The 27,166-nt window shown below is 39.8% G+C and overlaps 3 protein-coding genes and 1 long non-coding RNA gene across 5 annotated transcripts in view; 1 reads left to right on the forward strand and 3 right to left on the reverse strand.

The window, feature by feature from the left end:
* tmtc2a (transmembrane O-mannosyltransferase targeting cadherins 2a) overlaps positions 1–17,060 on the forward strand; it is a 47,958-nt gene extending 30,898 nt beyond the window's left edge. Inside the window, exons 3-12 of one of the 2 annotated variants that reach the window (XR_477096.2) lie at positions 1,315–2,143; positions 2,549–2,663; positions 3,299–3,384; positions 4,271–4,455; positions 4,600–4,678; positions 5,681–5,802; positions 7,398–7,479; positions 10,006–10,120; positions 13,286–13,345; positions 16,572–16,611. Coding sequence is in view for 1 of the 2 variants with exons in the window: in XM_007564034.2 (XP_007564096.1) it covers positions 1,315–2,143; positions 2,549–2,663; positions 3,299–3,384; positions 4,271–4,455; positions 4,600–4,678; positions 5,681–5,802; positions 7,398–7,479; positions 10,006–10,120; positions 13,282–13,345; positions 16,572–16,760 (1,866 nt within the window). In the remaining variant the exon portion in view is untranslated. Of the gene's footprint in view, positions 1–1,314; positions 2,144–2,548; positions 2,664–3,298; positions 3,385–4,270; positions 4,456–4,599; positions 4,679–5,680; positions 5,803–7,397; positions 7,480–10,005; positions 10,121–13,281; positions 13,346–16,571 lie in introns of both variants that reach the window. The other variant, XM_007564034.2, reaches the window with a different exon arrangement.
* A 109-nt stretch (positions 17,061–17,169) lies between these two features.
* Positions 17,170–20,682, reverse strand: LOC107837582 (uncharacterized). Its single transcript, XR_001663613.1, has 2 exons — positions 18,658–20,682; positions 17,170–18,578 (listed from the first exon to the last, which is right to left on the reverse strand). It is a non-coding gene; the product is annotated as an uncharacterized LOC107837582 (long non-coding RNA).
* A 1,119-nt stretch (positions 20,683–21,801) lies between these two features.
* On the reverse strand, positions 21,802–24,991 carry LOC103146218 (poly [ADP-ribose] polymerase 11-like). Its single transcript, XM_007564037.2, has 7 exons — positions 24,042–24,991; positions 23,855–23,966; positions 23,689–23,758; positions 23,527–23,590; positions 23,189–23,322; positions 22,899–23,050; positions 21,802–22,567 (listed from the first exon to the last, which is right to left on the reverse strand). Exons 1-7 carry the CDS (start codon positions 24,135–24,137, stop codon positions 22,296–22,298), a joined length of 900 nt encoding a protein of 299 aa, XP_007564099.2. The 5' UTR covers positions 24,138–24,991; the 3' UTR covers positions 21,802–22,295.
* A 918-nt stretch (positions 24,992–25,909) lies between these two features.
* LOC103146219 (poly [ADP-ribose] polymerase 11-like) overlaps positions 25,910–27,166 on the reverse strand; it is a 9,019-nt gene continuing 7,762 nt past the window's right edge. Inside the window, exons 5-7 of the mRNA XM_007564038.2 lie at positions 26,662–26,795; positions 26,400–26,551; positions 25,910–26,314 (exon numbers count right to left, since the gene is read on the reverse strand). Of these exons, the coding sequence (XP_007564100.1) occupies positions 26,064–26,314; positions 26,400–26,551; positions 26,662–26,795 (537 nt within the window). The 3' untranslated portion in view covers positions 25,910–26,063. The remainder of the gene's footprint in view (positions 26,315–26,399; positions 26,552–26,661; positions 26,796–27,166) is intronic.

Consider the following 27,166-nt stretch of genomic DNA (forward strand, 5'->3'; position numbering starts at 1 on the left):
CATTTGAGTGCACATACTCACAGCACCGGTTCCCTGAAGACAGGTTCAAGCAGAGTTTACAGTACATTCATGCCTGGAAATGAAATAAATAGGCTATAAAAGTAGGAAGCTAGCAGCACGGCTGTAATCACCATCTTTTATAATATCTTTTATTCCGGCCCCTCGGTGGGATGGATCATGAATAGGAATTACTTTTGCAACAGGGGTTCTCCAGGTTTTCCCATCTCATTTGTTTTTGCTTGAATTAAAAATAACTTCTTTTTTTTCCATCATTAGCAAAAAAAAATGTAGGTAATAATCCTTGGGGTGAAACGATGTATCATGACAGGAGATGTTGGGACGATCCGTTCTTATCTCTTATTATCAACAGAAAGTTGACTTCTGCAAATTGGAAACTAATATCTGAAACTTTTTAGGTACAAACTGTCTAGGTAGTGATTAATTCCTGGGTTGTGACGTGGTAGTTATGTCCGAAGCATGAGATGTAAACTCCACCTACACACCTGCACAAAATAACCTCATTACACGTCACATTTAACAGTAATGCTGGCGGGCAACACTAATAAGGCTTTGGGGTGGAAAAAAAAAAAAAAAATCCTCCCGTGCATGCAGTTTCGAGCACAACTAGGTCAGAACTGGAGGAGTGTAAATTACTAATATGTGGAAAGTTATTAAAGTCTGACACTTTTCTTTCTGCTTTGAGTACTTTGGGATTTTCCCCCTCGTTATGCGTAGTGAAACCTCGCCGACTCGAAGGAATTTATTGGCGAGGCCGATCTAAAGCGCACTAATCTTTTCCTGCACCGAGTACTCGCATACTCAATTTAAAAATGATTACTCCATTAAATAGCGGCTCATGTTGCTCCTTACCAAAGTGCTAACCACTGCGGTGCACGGCTGTCCGAGAGCGTCTTTCAACAGTTTGGGTTTGTCACCATTCCCATGTCAACAGGGCGATATTTTCTCTGACAGCGATAACGTCAGAGTATCCCATTGTTACAAAGAACAACGTGTTATTTTCCCATTAGGGTGGTTAGAGGGAGAAAGCAAACAAAAACATTTCATTAGGTTTTATGCATTTTTTTTTTTTTTTTTTTACTAAAACTGTGGATTGAGGAACAGAGTTCTCTAGAGTTGCACAAAGAAATGGATTTCTACTGGATGTCACCTTGCTTATACATTTATAAGCATATGAGAACGTGATTCATGCCTTTTTCAAGTTTTGACCTAAACCAAGTGTATATAAATATATGTGTGGGTGTGTTTTCTTTCACATATTTATTCAGTTGTTTCACCTTTTCGTTTCTCTTTCAGAAAAAGAACCTAAGCGTTTTGCTGAGTCTCTGCACGTTGGCCTGCTGGGGAGTAATTCTGCTGTCAGTCCGCCTCTACTGGATGGGAAACAAGCCTCCAAACTTCTCCAACTCAGACAACCCAGCAGCCGACTCTCCACATTTCCTCACTCGAACGCTAACATTCCTCCACTTGCCTGCTGCCAATGCCTGGCTCCTGCTCTGCCCCGACAAGCTCAGCTTTGACTGGTCCATGGACGCCGTGCCCTTGGTCAGGTCCTTGGCCGACTGGAGGAACCTTCACACTGCTGCCTTTTACTGCGGGTTGATCCTCCTGGCTTTGTTCGGCTTCCGCGGTGCCACTGTCGCAGCGAAGGAGACCAACGGGAAATCCCATCTTGCAAATGGAAAGTCGGTCACGAATGGGAATGGTTACCATGCCCCTGACGCAAACCAAAACACGGATCTGCCAAAACCCACTCTCAATGGGTCCGCTGTACCTCACCGCTGTTACTCCCACACATCCCTGCCCCCCACAGAAAGCTTAGTTGTGTTTTCACTAGGAGTACTGGCATTGCCTTTCATCCCAGCCACCAACTTATTCTTTTATGTGGGTTTCGTGATTGCAGAGAGGGTACTTTACATCCCCAGCATAGGCTATTGCATACTAGTTGCGACAGGTGCACGAACGTTGTATGTTAGACTGAGGACTAGAGCCTGCAAGGCTGCGATGTTGTGCCTTTGCATCGGACTTGTGCTACTGAACGGGCTCAGAACAGTTCAAAGGAACAGAGACTGGAGCAACGAAGAAAATCTTTACAAGTCTGGGATCCATGTGAACCCTGCAAAAGGTGAGAGGGTCTTCAGTTCTCAGGATGTCTGCTGACCCTGTATGTATGAGGTGCCTTGCAAAAATGTCTGTTTTCTTTAAACATTTTCATGTTTTGTACCACTACAATCACAAATCTACTTATATTTTTTATTGGGACTTCTCCTGCATGTTTGCTTTGACCCAATATGGCTTATAGCAGAAATGTGTGTATGTTTTCCTTTCAATTCACGCTACTTTGTGTTGATCTATCATATAAAATCCATCGAAATGACATGAATGACAAGGCATGGAGTGTTTTACAGGATTTGAGAAGTGCTGCAAGGCAGTTTAAATGAGTCCAAGCTGAAGTTGGAGATTTTTCAGCAAAGACCAAGAGTTTGTTTTCCCATTTTGTGAGCGTTTGATTGACATATATCTCCCGTAGCCTGGGGAAACCTGGGAAACGTACTGAAGAACCAGGGCAAGATGGAGGAGGCGGAGAAGGCATACCGAAATGCTCTCCACTACCGAGGGAACATGGCTGACATGCTGTATAACCTGTGAGTGTTCAAAAAAAAAATGTCACACCTCCTCTCTTGTCAGAGTCGTGACACAAATAAGCTCTGATTCTGTGAGGAAGCGGCAGCATCAGACCAAGAGCTGCAGAATAAAAGAAAGGCAGAAAGAACTTAGAGGGTGCAAACTAAAATAGATCCAGTGCAGCAGTAATAGAGCTGGTGAGACACACAGCAAGAGTGTGACAGACAGGAAATAACTTTTGTGTGTCCCTCGAGGCTCTTTGTACCTTCTGCTCCTGATTTGATCAGTCTTGTTTGCCGAGCCTGTGGGAGAACACGAAACAATTTCTAATCCAGCAGGCGTCAAAGGTGCCGAACCACCCGACGGACCGACGCTGTTCTGCTCCCGTCTCTCTACTCCTCCTCTAAAAGTTGTGGGCATCAATAATAAGCTGCCGATTCAACAAAAAGCAAACGTGTCATGTCATTCTAAGAGACAGAGAAGCTGTTTGTGCATGATAGATGTTAGGATATATTGTATGGTCTTTGCGGATATTTTGCTTCCAAAATCTCACTTATCTTTTTTTTTTTTTAGAAACCGTCAATTAAATTGGAGAAAACCTGTGAAAGAGTTTGCAGTGATGTAAAGTTTTTCATACTTTTCTGTTTTCCACCAGGGGTTTGCTGCTGCAGGAGAGCGAACGTTTCTCCGAGGCGCTGCAGTATTACAAGCTCGCCATTGGGAGTCGACCAACTTTGGCATGTAAGCCGAGTCTCCTTTTGCTGCTGCCATGATATTGTAAAAACATGCAAGAAAAAAAGCGATCTTCGATAAACCGCCTCCTTCCCGTTTGGTTTGGATTCGTCAGGATTGATTACACGCCAGCCAATAATCTCTTATGAAATGCCGCGACTCTCCGGTTTTCAAGTTGAACCGGTCGCTTTGTCGCCAACGACGTGATTTAAAAGCCCTCACTCAGCTTGACGGAGAAGTGATCACATTCAATCTCACACCCGAGTGCTCACACACGAGATGATCGTTTGTCTTTTACTTTACCAAGGGCGATGTTAAATAAAAGAAGAGAAATTTCCCTTCAGCACATTCGGTGTGATGAATTACCTTTGAATCTTTGTGAGCTTTATCTCTTCCAGGTGAATGCATTTCTATCCCCCTCTTTTCCTATATGTATTTAATCAGCTTTTTGATCTCTTCCTTTCTGTCGCCATATTATTGCTTTTATCCATGGCACTTCACTTTCTGATTGAATAGGCATTTTAAAAAAAAGATTTTACTGTGATTCATCACACTTGATTTTATACATTGTATAACTTAAATAGAGGGCTGTGTTTGAGAAAAGCGCTATATAAATAAAGTGTACTTCCTGTTCTTGTTGCTACCATTTATTTCAGTTTCATTTCTTTTTCTCTTCAGGAATGCCGGGATGTAGTTTATTATGTTTGTTTCAGTAAAAAAAAAAAAAAAATGTAAATAAAAATTCAGGAAAAAACATGCTTTCTTTACTTTTTCCTAGCAACAGATAGGGTATTCATTTTAATGAACGTTCTGGTGGTTTGTTTTCGGAAATCATTTCCCTTTTAATTTTCTATTTAGGCTTAACCCTTTCTGGTCTCTCGACTTTTGCACGCAGCGGCTTACTTGAACACAGGAATAATCCTCATGAACCAGGGCAACCTGGAAGAGGCCAAGCGCACCTTCCTCACTTGCGCCGACATTCCAGATGAAAACTTGAAGGACCCTCACGCCCACAAGAGCTCAGTCACCAGCTGCCTGTACAACCTGGGGAAGCTGCTTCACGAGCACGGCCAGCAGGAGGTCAGTCTTGCTGACGCATTTGTATTCAATAGCACCGAAAAGACTAAAAGCAAAACTGCTAAAAGCATAAATAATTTTTGCTTTATGCAAAATGAAGTCTCAGCTTTTAAATTGCTTCCCCCCGCCTCCCCTCTTGTGCTGCAGGAGGCTCTGTATGTTTATAGAGAAGCAGTGCAGAAAATGCCAAAACAGTTTGCACCACACAGCCTTTTCAACATGATGGGTGAGTTACAGTTTAAAATGTGGCGTCTTTGTTTGCAGTCCGGTGTGTTAAGGGGTTGACATAGTATTAATTGCAACAGGGATTACTGCTTTTAAATGAGAACTCACTGTGATGCGAGTGCAGCAATTTAAGGTGGAAATGCAAAACATTAACAAAACAAATCGACTGGACTCGATGCCGATTAAAATATGTGGACACACTCTCCCCCCCCATAGAAAATGATTTAGGAAGAGCTGTGTTAAACCTTGCTTCCCCTTCTGTGTTATTCTAACACTAATTACATTACTCAAAGCTCATCCTGGTGACATAGTTGAGATTTCATGGGAATTAAATTCCTGGCACAGAGTAGAGGAGGATTAAGGAGTATATTTAGTCAGGTGGTTTGAAGGTTTTAGGGAGCGACAGTGTTTGTATTCGTACAGCGATGGCTAGCGGATACGTTTTCAAAACTTGATGTCATTTAACTGGTTCGTTGTTACAGACACGGGATCCATCCCTACTGCCGAGTCTTTGGATTTGTATACAGCAATGTTAATGCTAGAAATTCAGGAGTATTGTTCTTAAACGGGGTAGTTTTATGGTAAGGATGAAAAATATATATAAAACAATTACTCACCATTGGGTTGTCTCAACCAGGATTCCCTGTTCATGGTCCAGATTGTTGGGAACTGAGATTTCCCGATAACCAATCCCAGTATCAGTATTTCGTTAAAATCAACACCGTCGAAAATAGAACAAGAGGATCCATACAGGGATTCATTGAAGTCACGGAAGAGTCACTCTTAACATTCGTCTTGACAAACTGCACCGATTGGTTATTCCACAGTTACTATGGGGTAACTAAGCATAGTGAGTGAATATGCAAGATGCTCAAAAAACACTTCCATCTTCTAAAAATAACTTTTTTAAAGTTGTTGTTTTTTTAAACTTCTATGACTAATATTTATGTTAGCATCTCACGTAAAATGCTAACTGTCTGCCCTGGTGTGTGGTGCGTTTCAGGAGAGGCCTATATGCGGCTGAACAGGCTGGAAGAGGCCGGTTACTGGTACAGAGAGTCCCTCAAAGCAAAGCCTGACCACATCCCTGCCCACCTCACCTACGGCAAACTGTTGTCAATCATTGTACGTCCTTTTGCAGACACACAAACTTACACCGGCAATACAGATGTACTAAACATTATGATCATCCCAGTGGTTAATAAGGCCAAAGGGTCTATTACTTTAACAAACTGCTTCGTAAGAACTGTATAAGTGTACGTTGAAATTTCTTTGGGAGTTAAGAGAGTCCAGATAAGAAACGCTTATTTTTAACCGAATATGTTCCTGGTGTTATTTTTGCAACCATGTTTGTTAAGAGATATCCTAGACAAAATGGCCAAACTTGGAGCGGTGACGTTATGCTCATTTCCTCAGCTTCCAGCTTCTCCGCCATGCTACGACAACAAAAGCAAGACGTGACGACAGATGTGTTCACAGCTGAGCTGGGTTTAGATCGGGGGGAAATGAACTGTTTGCTCTTTGCGACCCCCCCCCCACCCGTGAAGATGCATGACCTCCTTCCTTCCTCAGCCCTAGGCGCAGAGCTGAAGACGCGACAAGCCTCTGAAGCTGCGCGCGGACTGTTGCGTACTCGCAGCTGCGATCTTTCAGGCCTCGATCCCACAGCTCCGTTGTTAGCGGAGACCTGAGGATAGCGAAAACTTGTACTTACACGTGTGTCGCCTCGAGTGGCCGGACATCTGCTTGGCTTTCTGGGATTCGGGGTGACAGAACACACATCCACGTCCTCCGCTACGCAGAATGAGAAACAAGAGGATGGATGAATCTTGAATCAAACACCAGATGACAGGCTTATAATGGAATTACTCCATTTCCTTATTAAATCACTTCGGTTTTGGCTGTAAACCCTCAGTCAATCAATGACACTGTTAGCGTTGGGAAAGTTCCACCTGAACTTTTGCGCTCCTGGACAGGATTTCCCCAGAGTACAGCTTTGTTTTCTCATTTTTTATCCCTAGCATTTGCCTGCATACAAAGACATTTGTTAACCTAATGAATTCATCACCAAATTCCCAGAGATTGTCATAAAAAAAAAAAAAGAAGAAGCTTACTTTCTCCTTTCACACGAGCCTGAAACATTTCATAAAATACTCCGACGGACGACCTTCGGTTTTCATAGACAGTTGGAGGAGAAATTTAGAGAAATTTAGAGAGAGCAGCCAAAAGGAATTGTGAAACAGGCCATCCACAGCTAATATTCCTCCTCATTCATTTAGACCAAGTTCAGACACAGGAGGAAGCTAATGAGGCAATGTTAATATGGACGGCCCTCTCATTTCCTATTGAATGGCAACCCCACTGGCAATATGGAAGCAATCAGTGCCGAAGCATGAAGCAGAAGTGCTGCAGAGGAAGCTTTTTTTCCCCTCTCAGTTTCAATGCTGCTCTACACTTGTAAACAGAGATTTTTTTTTAAACAGTTGCCAAAAATGCACAATTAGAACTAAATTACATAATAATTAATGGTTTTGTTAGAATCCTGATAATTTATGCTCTATTTTTTTTTACCCCCACCAGGAAATCAGCCTAATTATGCAAAATATGCACAAATATGAAATGTAATATATGTTTTTGCTCTATCCTCCTCCTGATCATACCGAAACGGAAACATCTAAGCTTAATTACTCGCCGCAACTTGTCTGCGTCTCTCCTTTCAGGGGGAGAAAACCGAAGCAGAGAAATACTACATGAGAGCAATTCAGCTCGACCCAACTAAAGGAAACTGCTACATGCACTACGGTAAGAAGCAGAAGACACTTATTAATAGGCACGGCGAACCGCTTTTCAAAAAGGCGTTTCAGATCCGTCGCTCACATTTCCAGAAATATCTTCACAGTTTTCTCAGTAGTTGACAGCACGTTGTCTTTAATGTGATGAACTAATCTCCCATCAAACCTAAAAGTGAGGAGATTATTTTTTTGTGTGTCTGTTAAAATACATTGAAGGTCTTCACACTTTTTCTTTCCAGAAGATTTAACATCTTGTTCCGTTATTTGTAATACCATCCCTAATAGTTACAAAATGCCATGATTTTCTCTGGGCCTTGGCTTTGTGTGACCACTGATGATTTCATTCCCTCCAATGAAACTGATAGCCTCGAAGTTTCCAATTTGTTAAAGGCTTTTTTCCCCCTGTGATCTACAGTTGACAAAGCGATGACGGAGGGGAGGATTTGTTTGTTTGGACCTCCACTCTTTAAATGTACTCTCTGAGATGAGTTTTAGTGGTAAAGTCACATCACATCCTGGCTGCAAAGTGATGTGCCCTTCTTTGATTTGGAACGTGTGAGCTTACAAAAGCAAACTGAATTAAAATGAGGATTAAAAGAGTGACATTTTTCCCGCTTTTGAAGAGGAAGTTGGATTCAAATCTAACAGGAGTAGGGGGATTCTGTCTCCCATTCTCCTTCGGGCCAGAGACTGTTATTGATTGAATTCGAGGTTTATCTGCAGCCCCCTTCACAGCTAACAACACAAAATACTCTTAAGTTGATGCTTGCAGCTATTAAAGCGTGAGCCGTTTGAAGTTTTGCAGACAGCGCGGAGATACAGTGTTTACTGTAGGTTAGACAGAAAAACATGGCGCGGTGTTGCCCCTCCGCTTCCGTTTCATTCCAGACTGAAGAAACGGCCTCCTTTGGTGCTCTCTTTGGTTAATATCTCCAGGATATTCGGAGGAAATGAAAAGCGTCCTCATGCTGAAAGCCCCGTTGTGCAATGCCCTCTTTCTCCACTTCCTTATCTCCCTCCGTCCCTCCCGCTTCTTTCCCCTCGTCTGATATCTTTTCGTTTAGCTTGGTCGGTAGCAGGAGGTCTGTTGCTGTCTTTGGAGCGAGCCGTTTCCTGCTCCGAAGCCCTCGCGCTCTTTGCTCTAGGTCTTTTTTTTTATTTCCCACCATTATCTTGTAGTCTCTTGCTAAAGGTGCTGTTTTTTTGTTTCGTTTTTTGTTTTGTTTTCTGGGCTGTTTCATTTCTTTATCTGCAATCTGTCTGCTGCAGTTATCGGGGTTTGCTGGATGAGCATCAACTATGAGTTTGTAGTGGATATCAGTCCACAAAGTCTCTCGAAAGATAAATGCGCGGGCGTGCACGTGGGAATGAACTCGAAAAGCTCCTCTTTTCCGGTCACTGCGCCCTGCGACACATTTTAATGCAAGCAACCCCCCTTCCTCCTCTACGCTACCCTTTGTGAAAAGCCTCACCAGGTGGCGAGACTACATGAATTACCTCCATCTCATCTTTATTCTGGAACAACAGCGAACAAAGCAATCACAGCCCCACATTTTCAGTCTTGTCTCTCGTTTTTTTTTTCTCTTCCTGTCCTTCAAAGTCGCCAATCATCTGGGGTCCGTCTCTAAAAGCTTCCCCCCCTTCTTGGTTTATTTCGACAAGTAACTCCCGTCACACCGAAGCAGCATGGTGTACCATGATAATTGAAAGCCTCCTCCCCCGAAGAAAAGTAATTCAAAGAAAAATCCCCCGCGCTTCAGAAAAAGAGGTTATTTTTGCTCGCTAGCTGAAGGAAGCTATAAACGTCTTAAAGCTGTTGAGCTTATATTAGTGCATGTTGTGCCCGTAATGACAAAGCTATACTTTTGGGAGGAGGAAATTAGCAGTGGTGTGAGCAAAAGCTGCTCATACTTTATTAAGCATAATAGCTCTCTTCTTTGTTTTTCCTAATTCTTTGTCATTTTTAACAAAAATTATCTAACCTTTTGAGTCAGTTACTGTACTTATTTTTCTGGATTTGGGGAAATTTTGTAACCGCTCCTGTTTATTTATTTTTTTGTCAGCAAGATTACAAAAATGTAGTGATGTGGTAAATATTGTCTATAAAAGTAGATACTTTTATAGACATAGTATTTTTTACTATGGACCTCTTTTGTGTCTGAAATAAAGATTGATTGATATCTGTTTAAGTAGATTTGACTAGGAAAATGTGATGCCTAGCAACTGTTCAGAATATAGCATTTTTAAAAATTATATGTAAAAAGAGAAAAAGCCTCTTAAAATGCATATTTTGAACAGTACTGCAGCTGAAATGCACTCGACAAACAGACCAAGGCATATCAAGGATTCAGTCTAATTCAATCACAGGTGTTAGGTTTAGGGTAGCATATTGGAAACACATTTATAAGTAAAACCACCATCAAGGAGCCATGGGTTTTACTCATATTCTTTGATTATTTATTCTATATTTTTGTAAGTCTACCTTCTGTTCTGTTGAATAGAAACAAAAAACAAAAGGTCCTTTGTTTACCTCCAGGTCAGTTCCTGTTGGAGCAGTCTCGTCCTAAAGAAGCAGCGGAGATGGCTGAGAGAGCTGCCGAGCTGGACATGGATGAATTCGATGTGGTCTTCAACGCTGCTCACATGCTCAGGTCGACTGCTTGTAAACAGAAACATTCAGGGGGGGTTAGGAGGGTGGGGGCTTCCCCACCTTCGGTGAATGGCAACATGTTTCCAGAAATGTCTTGGAACTCCATATCCGTCGCCAGCTCCTCTAGCATTTGTGGGTTTTTTCCCCCATTGCTGTGTTTTTACAGCGTCATTTAAAAATAAAAGTCGTACAATAAACATAGGCTGTAAAAGATCTATGCAGCTTCGGTCCGTCTTAATGAGGTTTCACCCCGGGACTTATAAAGAGAGCCGTTGGAGAATTTTCCTTCATAAGTCTGGCAAGCGCATCCGCAGGCAACTTATAAATCCTAAAGAGTGTCAAAAGGGACTTCACACGACCTCCCTCTCCCAGCATCTCCGTAGCAGAATGGAATATTGGAATGATGAGCCTTAATTCTTTTCTGCTCGACATATCTGCTGAAGTCATTACTGCCTGCCGGCATCCCCTCTCGGAGCAGAGGATTTGTAACAAGTCGACATTCTCGGAGGTTGGCTGTGGGTTTGCCGCTGAAAGCACCGGAGTATATCTAGATGACAGATTAGCCCTGCCGTGTTCCGACTCACTGGTTCTTTCAGCCGCGAGGCTTCATGACATCAATCCAGAGTGATTAGGGTTTAATGATGTGACAAACACCTGTTAACGCCAACATGCGTTGTGGAGACGAGCTGCAAGCCTCGGCTTGTGCAGATTTTTATCCAAAGTCGTTAACGAAACTGGAACACCCAACGAAAGCCGATATGTCTTAATAACATATTTGACCTAAAATGAGAAATTCGAGCAACGCGAATGAACAATGAGAGCAGTAGAAACGAGTTTAGATTTTCTCTAAAATGCAATAAAAGTGATATCTCTTCTTAGGGATAAAGAAAAACGCCCCACATTTATCCCTTCTTGTAACTGCTAAAATTAAGCGCAGTGGCACACGACTAAAAGATCACTAGTAAGCATTTCAATGAGTTTTGTCTAGTTAAAAACAACTTATTTTAGTGGGCTGCCAAAGTTTTTGAGACATTATTGTACGATCGAAGGAGCTATCCGAGACCTTCAAAAAGAAGATTGCAGCGTTGTCAGGTTGTTGAAAAACAGTTTAAGTTGAAATCGGTCATTTCTGAAAGAAGTCTCCGAAAACCCTAAAACATCAGCTGAATGTGGCTACAGTGCATAATGTGAAAGTTCATTTCTGTACAGTCAGAAAGAATCTTTTAAGGGAAATGTGCAAGAAGGAAAACTTTTCCTCTCGAAGGAAAACTTGAGTCCAAAGACTGAAATTTTCCCAGAGAGAAGACCAGAGCTTCTGGAGTAATGTTCTTTGTAGATTTGTCTAAAACTACCCTTTTTTTTTTTTTAGACCAGTACAGAGGACATGTCTCATAAACCAACATCATGGGAAAAGAAACTCATATCAACTGCAAAGCATGGAGGTGAACGTGTCATTATTTCGGATGGCCACATTTACTTTCGCCTTCCTGAGTCTTTGTGCTCTTTTAAAACGTTGAGAGCTCCAACCCAAGCGAACTCAAGAAGCTGAAGCCATTTTTTGCTTACGTTGGAGCTTTATGGATACAAATTGCATTGCCGGGAAGGATTTTTCTTATTTTTGCTTATTAGTTTTGGCGAAGCGAACTCTTCGTGTAGTCTCTGAATGTTTTTCTACGTATGGAGCGCATGAACTGCTGCAGACTAATGTATCCGGCTGTGACATGTGAGGGGAGGACTCGTCGACGTTTCAAGGCTTCTTGGCTCCAGTCGCATCTTTACATCCGTGGGATCAGAGTGAATGCTGACCGACTCCAGTGTTATTAGCAAGTGCTGCAACACTTGCTAACAACACTTTGTTTCATCATAATCGGCCTTACTGAAGTCCACAAATGCAATTTTCTAATCACTTTACTGAAGCTAAAACTATTTAACTGCTTCATAACATATCAGTTCAATGTTAAGCTCAATATTTAGAGAATTACACATTTTATTTAGTAGTTTCTGTCTATCCATACGTTCATATTCAGATTTTTTTATAGCCTTTGGAAGCTCACTAAATGATTACGTTTATAAAAGCTGGGTGACTGGCAGGGGATACCCTGTACATGATTTGTATTGATCAGTATTGAACTTATAAATGTTATTCAGATGAATAGATCCTCTCTTTTGTTAATTAACCTACATTTTTAATGATCAACACATTTTCGCCAATCTTTTGCCATTTTTTTGCGGGTGGAGGTGTCCCAATTAGCACGTTCGTGTGTCAATAACATGTTCTCGTGATGCGCTGTATGTAGTGTGTAGTTCGGTGCAGGAAGCAACTTGGCTGAAGATAAGAACCGAGTTATCTATATATAACCTCAATTTGATCAACTTTAGGGCATAAAGAGAGGAGGAAGAGAATCCCAGTGAGGATCCAAGTGCAAACGCCGAAAAGGTTCACAGTGTACCAGAGGAGAAATCTGCTCCGGAAAAGCAGCCTGTGTCATATCTCGGATGTATTCATTCTGTTTCTTAGAATTTATAAAAAATTGATATGGCAACACCGTTCATGTAACTCAGGGTTGTTAAGATGAATGAAGCTAAACACAGGCTGAATTTTGGATAAAAGACTTGAGCTTTTGAGGCTTTAACACAGTTGCAGAGCTACAGAATAATCAAGATGAAAGCATATTCATTTGTCAGAATGACTCAGACCTAAATTCAGCAGTGATCATCTGTAGAGGAGCAAAGAGTGGTGCAAAGGAATCACAGAGTGAAATATGGCAACACAATGATTCAAGGAAAGTATCGTTTTCCTTCCACTTTTCACGCACGCAGCACTTTTGTTGTTGTTGTAAATTCCAATAAAATACATCACGATTTCCAACCGTAACATGACAAAATGTGCAGATCCTTTAGCTTAATTTAAAAATAAAAGGATTCTTATGTAGATTATAACCAGTATGCATTTTTCTGACTGCTGTTTTGCTTTCAGAATAGCAATAGGAATCAATTTTGTCCAACTCTGTTTTAGTTGCACACCGTAGAGCAGAAAAAAATAGGTAATACTGTGTGTTGTTTGCGTGACAAGTAATGCATGAATCCTGCAAAAATAACACAAGGCCGGGGTTACGGGTATTTTATTTTATTTTTTAAATCTGTGTTCTTCTTCCTCCTCAGACAGGCCAATCTAAATGAAGCAGCAGAGCGGCAGTATAAACGTGCAGCTAGCCTCAGACCAGATGTAAGTACCCGGGCCTGTTTGCACTTATTATGGAACTGCTGCGCACACGTCTGCTCTGTAAATTCAATTTACAACACCATGCACTTTTCCCCCCCGCCCGTTCCCTGCCACCCCCCTACTCCCCTCATCTTTCTGACATTGTGGTACTGTTGTTCCAATAAGGCCTGAGCAGAAAATAGAAGCTGCTTATTTCTGCGAGACGTCGTCTGGACGTGCTTCAGCAATCACGACTACAGAACGTGCGAGAGAGAGAGAGAAACGGGTTTAGCGGTTATTGCCGTCCGACGTCGAAGTCAACACTCGATCAGGTCAAAAAAAACAGACGGAGGAGCCTTCGGGGGGTGGCCGGGGGGTGGGGGGGGCCATATCACGTCTCTTCATGTCCGCGCACATGGCTAAGGAAGTTTGGAGATATTGCATCCCGTTTCTGACTTGTGTACATCGGTCACTTCAAAGACGGAGGGTGTGTGGAGGTGGAGGTGCGCTGGAGGAGAATTAATTTAAAATCGAGGGGAACAAGGCCTGGAGGGGGGTGGAGGGTTGGGGGGAAAGCTTCTCGCTGTGATTTGTTATGGTCGTCTGGTTTGCGATTATGGGCTCTGTAACTTATGCACCGTTACAGTGAAAAAAAGCTTTGACCTTCATGTCTCCACTGCATTAACCAGTTTTATACAGCTGCGCTCTTTGAAGCCGTCTCTTCAAACCTTCCTCGTCGGTCGTTTCTCTCCAACCTTTCCTCTCAGATTAGTATAAGTGCACCAGATGCCCCCTGAATGATATTTTCCATTATTTCAGCCTGTTAAAAATTTAAATGTGTAGTTTTTTTTTTGTTTGTTTGTTTTATTAAGCAACATAATCTTATGAGTGAATTTAGCCCAGTTTAAGGCTAACGCATCTGCATTTTCCCAAATGAAAATCAAATTCAGATTATTATTTTTGTTCATCTGTTAAAAACAAGTGGTCTGAAACGTATTTGAAAGCAGCCTGAAATCCCTCATGCACACTCTGAGACACACAGAGGGCTTCTCTCGTCATTTGTCAGGATGGGGGGAGGGAGGGGGGGGGTTTGTCTCTGACATTTTTCCCTGCACACATTCTGCCTGGTGAGCGACAGACTCTCAAATATCAGCTTAATCCAATAGGTTTCAGGTCATGAAAGATTCAGAAGTTGCTGTACGTGCAAAGAAAATGTAATGAATATGTAAGTGATTTATATATTCTTTTCCCCCCCACTGGAAAGGTTTATGTGCCCAAAAATATTAAGCATGGTCTAGATACTTGGTTTATGTTTTGATCTTTGGCGACGACAGTATATTCATCAACTGTATTCAGGGTGGGTGATTACATAATATTCCCCCCTTGCCCCCTCCCTCCACTTTGTAACATCAGCATGATGCTACCTCTCCCATTCTGGACAACGGGGACAGCGTGTCCAAGTTTCAGCCTCATAACTGTTATTTTCAGGTCAAGTTGAACAATTTGGACATAATCCTTTGTGTTCGTCCGTCTATTTTGTGTAATACTCTAGTAACGCTGTGCAAACACAGTCCAGCAGCATGATGATACACTGCAATGTTTGGCATTTTGGTCTTAAAAAGCCTCATCTTGACTCCTTGTGTCATTTGACTATAAAACTTTTGTCCAGAAGATATTGGACTTGTTCAAGTTCTGCGAATGTCAATCAGGCCCACAGGTGTCGATTTTAGATCAGGCGCTTCATTTCTGTTCTGCACTCTTGTGAATCTGTGGAAATGTGAAATTGGCTTCTCTGACCGGCAAAAGCTAAAGCTTCTGGAAAGGCTCTCCAAAAGCCTCAACCCTCCCTTCCTGTTGAAAATGTTCAGAAATGACGGATCTGTGCCAAGCAGCCAAACAATTATAATCAGAACTTCACACCGTTTGGCTTACTGGTTTATTCTTGTAGGGCTCGTTTATGTCGTTTTTGCCTGTAATTTCCATAATGACCTGCAATGGTGGTTGGCAAAGTACTTCACTAAATGGAAACTGCTCTTAAAACATCATGTAATGTCCAGTGAAAAACACTTAAGGACTTAAATTCTGCAAAACAAGAAAATCTGGCTTCTTTGAGGCGCTATTTAAAGGGAACGAGGGAAACGCTAACGTCTGTGGAAGTTCTGAATACACGTAATATTTCAATCCCGGCTCTCCTTCTGGACGTCCCACAGGACAGGTTTCTGCTGTTTACAAAGGCGGAGGAATCCACATTTATCTGAATAAGTGCAGTTTGTCTCACCTGTGTAAACAGTTTAATGTGAGGAACATTAAACAGAACAAAGTTCAGAAGAGCTCTCACGCTCAACTCATGCGAATTGAGGAAAAACCAACGGGCCTCTAGCTTGTTTGCGACAGTCGGGCGTGAAAAACAAGGTTTCGAGATCAGTCGGGGGGCGGAAAGTGGAATGTTAACCTGGTGACACGCACTCCTTGAGAAGAGACCAACTGTTGTGCTTGAGAAGGAAAATGCGTGAACTAGTTGCCAAATTTCGACCCATGCATCATGCTGGGAGTGTGTAGGGGCCCGGGAGCAAAGCCAGATCTGTGTAGTAGGAGATTTGCGTGCGTTTGTCAGCTACATTCGTTAAGGACTTTGTAGATTCTCAGTGTTCATTCACTGTTTAAAACCCAAGGGATTTATTCTACAACCTAAAATATATGGTTCTTTGATTAAGTATGGCTCATACATAAATACTGTGCTCTAGCTCATGCAGTGTCTTATAGCCGCCTCTCTGTTTGGTGCATTACTTTGATTTTCAGCCACTCCTGTTACTGTGATGTTTCACTATGGCCAACACTGTACATCTTGAATTATTTTACTCTTAAGTAAATTTCACCACTGCAAACAAAAGCTTGTTTTCTTCAAAACAATAAAAAAAAAAAATCTAAATTTTCTTTTGTGAAATCTCTTAAAGCTGTTGATGTGATCCAAAAAAAAAAATCAACAAAAAAAACCCGCTGCCACATGTAAGGAATCCGTCTCCTACGAAAAGTCTGGCCAGGTTCCTAAAGCGTGTATCTCTGATAAATAGCTGCGTCAAGCGTAGAGTTAAGAAGGTCAAGTTTAAAATAGTTTTTCCAAATAAGGGTGCCAAGTTCGGCAATCCTCAAACGCAACGCCTCACATCACTCATCATTTCTAAGGCACCAACTTTGTCTCTTGTGATGATCCATCCCTCTTTTTCCCCCTCCCCTCCCTCTCCTCCTCCAGTACCCAGCTGCTCTGATGAACCTTGGCGCCATCCTTCACCTGAACGGGAAGCTTCCCGAGGCGGAGGCCAACTACCTACGAGCCCTTCAACTCAAACCCGACGACGCCATTACTCAGTCCAACCTGCGCAAGCTGTGGAACATCATGGAGCGACAGGGGCTCAAGACGAAGCAGAGAGAGGAGCCCTAAACCGAGACGACCTGCTGTCTCGTCTCTTGGCGGCGCTCGAAGCGTGGAGCGGAACGGAAACAAAATACTCAGTCGAGTTCTGGGACGGTCGAAGTAGGTGTGTTTGAGGTTTGACGGCAAACTTCTGCATCACGCCACAGTGTTCGTTTGGTGGCTCAGACTACTAAAACTAAATCTGATGGTTCTTTTACCATAAATGTGACACAGCTCTTGTTAAAAGGAGGAGACAAAAACGGAGAGATGCACCGAGAAATTGGCTAGGGACGAGCTCCGACCAGTGGTGTCAAAAAAAAAAAAAAAGGTGATTTCAGGCTAATACTGCTGCTCACAAATAAAGGCTTTAGTCATGGTAATTCAGCTGAGCTTTTGAAAAAAAAAAAAAAAAACCCCTCACAAATACTTTCTTTTCTTCAAGCAGTAAACACGTAGGCACTAACAGCAGCACAATTCAGGTTGGAATCTGTTGCTGTGGGAATTAGGGAGGCATCAGAGGAAGCTGAAATTTTGCAGGAAACTGTATCAAAGGGAAGAGACCTCAGCAGATACCAGGTGGACTGGGGTGTAAACATGGACGGCCTCTTTGAAATCTCAGAGTTATGGAAAAAAACATAAATCTATATTCTCCAGGACAGTGGTTCTCAATCTTTTTCTAGCTTTCCGAGTACCTCCACGATCGTTGACATTTTTAAAACGGTAACACAACAAGACTTGGACTTTCTTAGTTTGTCAGATTTCTTCTTGTAAGTATCAAAATAGAAAGAAAAGACTTTCTTATCCGAGAGGCGGTGAGTGTTTTGGTTGATAAGTGCAGGTTTCGTACATTTGCTATGAAATCCAACATGACTGCCATGAGTTTAAGCGATCGATAAGCAGTTTACATATAAAAGAAAATGTATTTGCAAAGAACTTTGCTTTCTTTGTCCTTTTAACACGTTTTAGACAAATATAAACTATAATTTGATGCTTCCCAAAAATGTAATCAGTGTTTTAAATCAATCGACAAAAGCTATATGTAGTATATTTAAAGAATGGATCAATTGGGCTGGTTTCTCAGAAGACTAGCATTTGGCTCATGAAGGAGACACGGAGTCTGAAGATTTGCAGTGTGCCAGTGAGTTATATTCACGGTGGAAGACAATGATTATACATACTTACAAATTCAACAAGGCAGACAGACATCTAAAAGGCCATATAAATAAATAAATAAAACAAATATGCACAATACCAAGAAAGAAAAACAAAAATGACAAAACCCAAAATAAATTAATCCCACCGTTGACTAAACCCACACCCTTCAGTCCTTTGACCCCAAGCTGAGGTACACAGATCCCAAGACAAGTTGGCTTTGGGTAAGGTGCTTGATCGGTCCAATATGGAGAATCAGGAGTCAGGATGAAACAAAAAGTATTCTCAGGCTACAAGGAGCCTCCTACCATCCTGGCAGGAGAGCGGAAATCTTCACACATAAGTGTAATCTTTTCACATAAGTGTAATCTTTTCTTATGGCTCTAGGCCTGGACATTTAGCTCGCCATCTTCTGGCCTGTATAATTAAACAGGACCAATAAACATTGAAATCCAATTCAATCATTCTAATGTGTACACAAATCCATATTCAATATATAAAGTTCATTATCAATCCAATCAATATACAATTTAGAAAGGTTAAAACTTCATTATTCAACCCAGTGTGGGTTAGTTCAGTCCCACACAGCCAAGCATAATGCTACTCGCTACGTCAAAACAACACTCACCAGATCCGCCGATTGTTTTACACATAACTGACATCTCTCCTTGCTGGTCTGGTGGTAGTCGGCTCCTATGATGTCATTATAGATAGACTATTTTTATACAAAATAAAATAAGGCGAAGAACATAAAGAACGACGCTCGACAAACCTGTAGCTCTGCTCCCCCCCAACGCATCTAGTGTTCAAACTTCCTGCTCAAATTAATATAGCCAGCCGATAGGCTGCAATACTACACGTGACCTTGGAAACTGAGCCGTGATTGGTTGCTTCATAGTTTCGAGAGAGCGACACTACTAACAGGATTATCATGTGATTTAATAAAGAGTTGGAGAAGCCGGAGAAAATTAGTAGATGAAAGCTAGAAATTTACACCCAGGTTACATATACTTCACATTTTGACACAACAAAAACAAATAGGGTAAATATAAAATAAATGCATCATACATTATATATATATATTTTTTTTTATCCGGTCTTGTTCTGTAGGACGGGTTCAAAAAATTACAGAAAAGTTTGAGAACCGCTGTTCCAAGAGATAACACATGGAGACCGCGCTTTACAGCTAACAAGGCTAGCTGCACTAATCGTGCTCATACCTAACACAAAACACTAAGGACATCCGAATATTAACTGTGTGATCATATAGTAATTAATTTATATATAGATAATAAACTGACCACTTAGGAATGGAAAGACTAGAAAAAAAATTAATAAGCCATGAGATCAGTAAAGATTTTTGTTAGTAGATCAAAGCTCTACAAAAAAAAATTAAGAGAACAACAAAACTCAAACCACAATAAATAAATGAATCACAAACTGCAGCATTTCCATAAATACTGAGTTGACTGTAGCTTTACTGTTACGTGCAACAGTAGCTTAAATGAGGGGCTTTCTGAAATTGTTTTACCTGAAGCGATTTTGAAATGTGTCGCCATCAAGTGGTGTTTTGTGTCACTATCTGCTTTTACACAAAGGGAAATCTACATGTCCATCATGGAAAGAAACGTATTTAATCATCTAAAGGGAGCATAGCATGAATGTAGCATCTTGCTTCAGGCTTTGTTGTTTTTAGCACAAAGCTAACCAGCATTTTGTTGGTTGAATTGCATGATGGGTGCCATTCTCATTCCTTTTTTTTTTAAATGTGAAAAGAATTTCTTTTAAAAACAAAACAAAAAAAAAACAAAACTATTGGTCCTGAACATATAATGCTGGAAGAGAACAAGGCATAAAAAGAATGCAGCGAGATTTTTTCTTAACACAAAGATTCACACATGCACAAAAACAAACAAAAAAAAAACACAAAAGAAAGCCAATCCAGTTGAAAAAGTAAAGATTTGTCAAATTTTTAACATTTCAGATAGAAAAACAAAAACGTCTCAGTGGTGCCAAAGCCTGTAATGAGTTCTCACGCCTTTCGGTGCCAAGCAGGATCTGTAAACACTCGTGTTTTGTTTGTTGTGTCAGACGGTGTTTCATACTATGTGATCAAATGAAATTTAATTTATTGATAATGTATTATAAATGCCAACTTTGTGCCATATCATCTCACCCGTTTTCTTTCCTCCAATCAGACTGCAGAAGGCGACATGACAGTCATCTTTATCTTTAGTGTTCTTTGTTGTTTTTTTCCTCTCTGCTCAGGGATATCAGGTTGTGATTCCTGTTACAGAGCTGAAGGTCTGTGACACAGAGAGAGAGCTTCTTCACGTGTTAGGTGTTCTTTGATGATTGTGGATGTTTATTTAATTATAGAACACGTCTAGCTGAAACCGTCTGTTGTTTTGTAAGAAGTACAATGAAGATTTTTCCATAATAAAAGTAAAACGATTTTTCGAGTGAGAGTGTTTCTTTCTGGAGCTTAGATGGAACAGAAGAGCGGGGGACACAATTGAACAGCTTTTCACGTCTTGATTCACGTCGGAAAACAGTTTGAAAAAAAAATCTCAGTTTGCTATGAAGTACCGCAAAAAGAAATATACAGCAGTATTTTATTCTACAGGTTTATATAAACAGATTAAGCCAATTAAACCTCTAAAGTGTGTATAGAAACACATTGATCCATTGGCTGAACAGCTTCTAAGAAAGTTAAGGAGAGACAAGCTGATGAAAACATGACTGAGATCTTTGAAATCTTAGTCCAGTTTAATTCCCCTACAAACAACAGAGCATAATGACTGACATTCAGTCAGTGACACACACACACACACACACACACACACATACACACACACACACATGCAGATGAGCTAATTAGAGATGGATACGGAGCCATTATCGTCATGTTGATACCATCAAATCCAACAGGCATCAAAGTGTTTGTAGATAAAAAGGCAGCCTTGGAGAACACCAAGCTGTAAATATTTAAGAAGAGATCAAACATCACTCTGTTAATAGCTTGGAAGAAACTCTGAAACAGTTTCAAAGTTTCAAACTTTGTTGTTTTTTTTTTAAGCCCAAAATGTTTGGGTATTTAATCAAAATGTAAAAAAAAAAAAAAAAAAAAAACAACAACCCAGGATGGAGTATGAGGTTTTCATTTGCAGATAGAAAGCTCTTACATGAATAGCATAAAATTCTAGCTCGTATATAATGTTAGCAGTAATGAAATGGTTCTGAATTTAACAATATACAAAAAAAAAAACAAAAAAAAAAACAGAATAGCAAGAAACACAAACAAAAAATGGATTGTGATTTTGTTTTAATTCATGTGGCGTATGATGGGAATAAATAAATAAAGTCTCATACATAGTTTCTCTGATATTTGCTTATAAAAGTGAATGAGATTGTAGGTTTTGTGACATACGTTTATGCACAGCTCCTTCATGATGCAACAGCGCACTCTGCTGGCAGTTTTTATGAAGTCCATCTAATTTGATTTATTTTACGTCTCGTTTTTACATTAAATTCTAAGGTATCAATCAGATACGAATTCACATTAAACTCTATTTTTGAAATATTTAATCATGTTAGCTAGTAGGGTGGTAACTTTAAGAGTCTTTTTTATATATTATTTCAGATTGCAATTCCCTTCTCCCCTCAGGGGTTTCAATTACCGTACTACTTCTAATCAAACACACATTTATGCTGAAAAATCTCTCTCTATATATATACGAAGATTGATTTTTACAGAATATCCTTTTATTCTTCAGAGTAATTACTGCTATAAACTAAAGTGGGGAAGTTTAAGCTTTAGTGTTTTCTGCTCTCATTACTTCCTTTGGAGCCTTTATTGTTTTCACCTGTCAGCAATAGAAAAGCAAAAGGTAAGCAGATGTATGATTTTAATTTGCATTAAAAGACTGTACAGCATGTTGGAGCTTAAGATTTTGTTTTGTGGAATTGTCAGAAGCTGTAATATGAAATCTGCAAAATCCATCTATTTATGATTTTGGTAGAAGCCAGGATCTACCTAATACTTCAGAAAGCTTAAAATAAATAAATAAATAAAAGATTGATAATAATTCAGGTTAATGACTTATAATATAAACATGCATCTGCATGTTTCTTCCAGACATGCAGTCAAGAAGCAGGAGACCTTAATGGATCAAAAGAGGTTAAAACAGGAATGAAGCATTGATGTGGTTCTGCAACAGTTTTCTTTTGAATCTCTGAATACCTAAATCTTCATTTTGTGATCGTAACATTTTGTAAAATCATAAACTTCTAATGCAAATACAAAAAAAAAAATTATATAATAAATTAGTTATAAAACAAACGGTTTCCACTGTAAACGATTAAATCTGGGCTTCAAATGAAATGTGTGCAGCTTTTCTCCTAAACAGACTAAAGTTCATACTCAATAAGATATTCCGGATATATCTGATTTGGATCAAATATGATGAATATCATGGGATCGTCGAGATCATCCACACAGCTGTCGTGAACATTTTCAAGACTTCCATGATCTGGTTTACAGAAATAAAACTCTCCAGGTTTTGATTTCCCAACCATCACCCGAGCAAGAAAGATCACTTTAGTGAGTTTACCGTTTGTCAGAGCTCTAGTGGTGGTACTGTATGAGTTTGCAAAGAATGCATAAGTGGTAAAATATATCCCTGCAGAGAGAAAAAGGGGGAAACATTATTAGATCACCTTAAAAACAAGCAAACATTTTGTATTGAATTCTATTCACTTTAGCAACTACATTTAGGTTAGGATATTCCTAATCCTAACCTTAACCAAAGCTTAATTCACACCATACCTCTAAATCTATTGAGTAAAGCAAATAAGTGAGGTTGAGGTCCTCACATTCTGCAAAAGGCCCCACTTCATTGGTGAAAAGGGTGAAAGTGGTCCTCTATATGTAATATATACAAGTACACACACACACACACACATACACGCACACACACACAAACATACAGGTTTGTATATTGATTTCATTACCTTTGCCATAAAGTTTCCCATGCTGACCAGCCAACCGTAAATCAAAGTTATTTGTGCAAATGCTGGCAATATTTTCACTGTCAGTGCCGTGGAAAAGCCGTCTTTCTTGAATGTTGTTGGTACCCTTAAGCCTCATCAGTTGTTTCTTTTTTCTTTAAAAATAAATAAATAAATAAATAAATAAATAAATAAATAAATAAATAAATAAATAAAAAGTTTGCTTTGTTTGTTTTCAAGCTAGAGGAGGGTAAAAAATATATAGTGCACTTACATCTGAAGACCTTTCTTACCTGCAATACATTTCCCAGAGGTCCAAGTTTTGTATCCTGGTTATTGATACGATGGTCTCATTCAGGAGTCCATTATGTCTCGCATAATGAGCCACATCCTGATACTCTGGGGTGCGTTTATCCAGCGGGATCAGCTGTGCGACATAAAGGATGCAGAGGTGTAAGGCGTGAGCAGAATAGAAGGTTAAAAATGCACAAGTATCATTAATGTACCATTCAAATATTAAGTTAGAGAAAAATATCTGCACGTCAAAAAATGTGGTCCTTGGAGCTACACCAAACAAGCCCATGTGTGTTTTACCCTGCAGTGTCACTTGGAAGTTTTCTCAGTTTTTTACCTGGTAAGGAGCTGTGGCATCGAAATGTTCCCAGGTAACAGGTGGAGCACAGAAACAGGAACACCTGTGGAAGGAGCAAAGTCTCAACTACGGCCATGGTTTCACTTTCATTTAGTGTAAAATCAAACTGAAGTGACAGAGTTATGGTAAACTGGACCCCACCTATTCTCAAGATTAAAGTTGCGCTGGATTCTTCTTTGTTTTCCTGTGGTGAGGTCCGTCTGCAACATCACTGCACGGGAAAAAACACACACGCATTTTAGCCAATTTTCACTAGCAGCAAACCAAAACTGAGATTAAATGGGTGTTCACACACACACACACACACCTGAAAAATCTATTTTGCTCACGTAGCTGCCGGCATCTACAAGCATAAAGGATTGGTCACTCAAATAGAATTTCTCTATATCTTCGCTCCTTACACGATTACTGGGATCATCCTGAAGAACAAAAAGAAGAACATTACCGTATTGATCAAACAACAACTCTTAAAAAAAAATGAGATAAATGTTTACCTCAAATCTGTGCCACCTCCCACAATCTGCCTGGTAATACCAATGCCACGGAGTGTCAGATGTGTCCATATTTTCGTCTTCATTTAGAGCAAACATTGTGCCTACCTGTCTCTCTGTCACTCATATGACTATTTAATTTGGCTTTTGAAGTTTTTGCCTCCTGAGCTAAACCACTCCCACTTAGGTAGGACGGCTGCTCTACACCCAGTTAACTGTGTCAGAGTTTCCATTCAGTTTGGAAACGTGTGGAATTAAATTTAAGTTTAATCTAGGTCTAGATAAATAGAACCAAAAAAAAAAAAAATGTGAATGTTTACAGGCTCCTGAAGTAAATGACTCCCTTTAATTTAGGTTAGCTTTCACCAAGTGAGGACAAAAAGTTGGGTCTGTCAAAGGCTTCATGTCTGATGAGGTCCATAAAAGAATGTGTAGAATATTCTGTGATGAAAAGTATTTACAAAGAGCAACACACCCACAGGTGGGTGTATGAGCTTTCCATACACCCATGCTAACGCTCACTTGTGACGTAAGGCAACAGCAGTGGGTTTTTTTTTGTACACAAAAGAAGGCAAAGACATATTTGCATAGAACCATTGGGAAATATGATAATGTATAGCTCTTCAGAGAAAAGTAAATAAACAGTTCTGTTCTTTAAGTGTATTAAGAGAACTATGAAAAATTTTAATCATCACATTAAAAGAAAAACATGAAAATGTCAATGACTTGGCTAGTTAGCTTTAGCCTATTCATTGGCTAAAACTAAATCTTTAGTTTTGGGCCAATGAAAGTTCAAATTCATTTCATATCGAACAGATGTTGACTCTTGGGTTACATTTCATCACCATGGTTATATTGGAAAATGTGCAAGGGCTTCCTAATCTTTGTTAGGGGAAATCATGAAAATGATGAATAAAAGTGCACTGAGGAACTTGAGGAACCCCCGACACACACATTTACATATTTACCTTTACTATTTACTGTCAGGGCTGTGGTAATGTTCGACAACCTGTCTAGCAACAGCTGACACACTAGGAAACAATTTCATTAACAGAGCAAAAGCGAATTTGGAATGTGACCTTCCAAAAAGCCAAGAAGAGTAAATAAGAGAGTTTGATACATGAATGGCATCATATTACACACCTAAAAGTAGCCAATTGCCAAAGGTGCACAGGAAAATACAGACAAGTTAAAATTACACGTAGCACAAACCACACAGAAATCACTGGAGCTCTGGATGTGTAAGGTCATTTTCCCTTTTAAATTTGAAGTTTTCAGCAGGGTCTATTTGGGCTCTAGCTCAACCAATCAGCAAACACTGTTCACTTAAATGCTGATTGGTTAACATGTTGATATAGGTGATGTTTTTATCTGTATTATACTTTTTACTGGTAATTCAAACATTATTGAACTGAGTCATAATGTCTTGCTTGGTACAACAGCGCCCTCTGCTGACTGATACTTTTGATAAACCTCATCTAATTTCAACTCCTCTAAAAAAGAAAAAAAACATACAGGTGAAGGAGGTAAATGAGTAAGGCAAAGCACCAAGATGAAACAGGTCTTCCCTAACTCTTTTGCTAAGTGCTAACCGCAATGGTCTTAAACGTCTGGTTGCATATTTTTGTACAATCTGTTCTGTCTGGATTATAGATTTACTTTTATATACATACAGATGGATAAAACAGGATAAAACAGAAAGACACACACACACTTTGGTTTGGTTCTGAAGTTTATTTGTCGATTGTTTTAAGTCTGAATATCTGTATTGTAATTATAATGCACTGAACAGAAATGTCGTTTAAAACTAATAGTAACAATTTTATACTTGATAAAATAATAACTATTACATAGTTATTACATGTTAACTATGTAATAAATTAGATTATTGGATATTTTAAATTCTCTGTTGGCTTCAAATGGAATGTTACTCTAAAAAAAGCTTTCTCAAACAAATTAATTAATTTATTTATTTATTCAACAGATTTTTTGTCGTCCACATAGATTGACTGATGTTGAGTGAGGTTATTGGTACTTTATAAGATATTCCGGGTATACTTGATTGGGATCAAATATAATAAATATTGTGGGATTATTGGCATCATTCACACAACTGTCAAATGCGTTTTCATCGTCTGGCTTAAGTAAATCTTGTTTTCCAAGTTTAAATTTCCCAACCATCACCCGAGCAAGAAATATGCTTTTAGTGTTTCCATCAGGTGTGCTGTTGGTACTGTAGTTGTCTGCATATGCTGCATGGATGGCAAAGTATATACCTGTAAAGAGACAAAGAACAACGAAATTCAGACAGGTTTTATATTTTAATTTCACAAACACGATTCGAGGCAGTGGCTGTCTTACCGTTACCAAATGTTCTTCCGTTCTTTTTAGGCATCCGTAAGTCAAAGTTATACTTGCAGATGCTGTCCACGTTTTTAGTGTCGGTCCCGTGGAAAAGGCGCCTTTCAGGAATATTTTGGACGCTTTTAATTTTCATAAGCTGTCTCTTTTTCCTGAAGAACGCAGAGAGTGATAATTGGTTTAAAAAAAACAAAATAAAATAAAATCACAGGCGGAAAATGATTAATAATCACAAAGTCTCAATGTAAAAGCTTTTTCTTACCTGCAGTATATTTCCCAGAGTTCCAGATTCTGTATTCTGCTTATTGATACGATGGATTTGGATAGGAGACCATCATGGCTCACGTAATCTGCCACAGTCTTGTACTCTGAGGTGAGCTCACTCAGTCGGATCAGCTTAAAAACATGACACACACATACAGTACCTTGAAGAGTTTTTTTTTTCCCTTAAATTTTTTCCCCATTTTGTCCTATTCCAACTAAAAACTTTAATTTAGTTTAATGGGGATATGTGTGAAAGACCAAACAAAAGAAAGGAAAAGAGTAAATAGGCAAGTGTGGCATTAATCAGAGGAGCAGCTGAGAAAACCTTTGGTAACCCTGGAGGAGCTGCAGAGATAAACAGCTTAGGTGGGGAATCTGTTGACATGACAACCAATAACATGACAACCAGTTATTGTACTGTATAGATAGATAGATAGATAGATAGATAGATAGATAGATAGATAGATAGATAGATAGATAGATAGATAGATAGATAGATAGAT

The sequence above is a fragment of the Poecilia formosa genome, unplaced genomic scaffold (genome assembly GCF_000485575.1).
Source record: "Poecilia formosa unplaced genomic scaffold, Poecilia_formosa-5.1.2 Scaffold154, whole genome shotgun sequence".
In the NCBI taxonomy this organism is placed as follows: Eukaryota; Metazoa; Chordata; class Actinopteri; order Cyprinodontiformes; family Poeciliidae; genus Poecilia; species Poecilia formosa.

Excerpts from the sequence above, each read along its gene's own strand:
- LOC103146218 (XM_007564037.2), bottom strand. The coding sequence starts at position 24,137 with ATGTTTGCTCTAAATGAAGACGAAAATATGGACACATCTGACACTCCG. Across the intron at positions 23,051-23,188 it reads CTCTGGGAAATGTATTGCAG|AAAAAAGAAACAACTGATGA; the intron begins GTAAGAAAGGTC and ends TTATTTTTAAAG. Across the intron at positions 22,568-22,898 it reads TGGGAAACTTTATGGCAAAG|GGATATATTTTACCACTTAT; the intron begins GTAATGAAATCA and ends TTCTCTCTGCAG.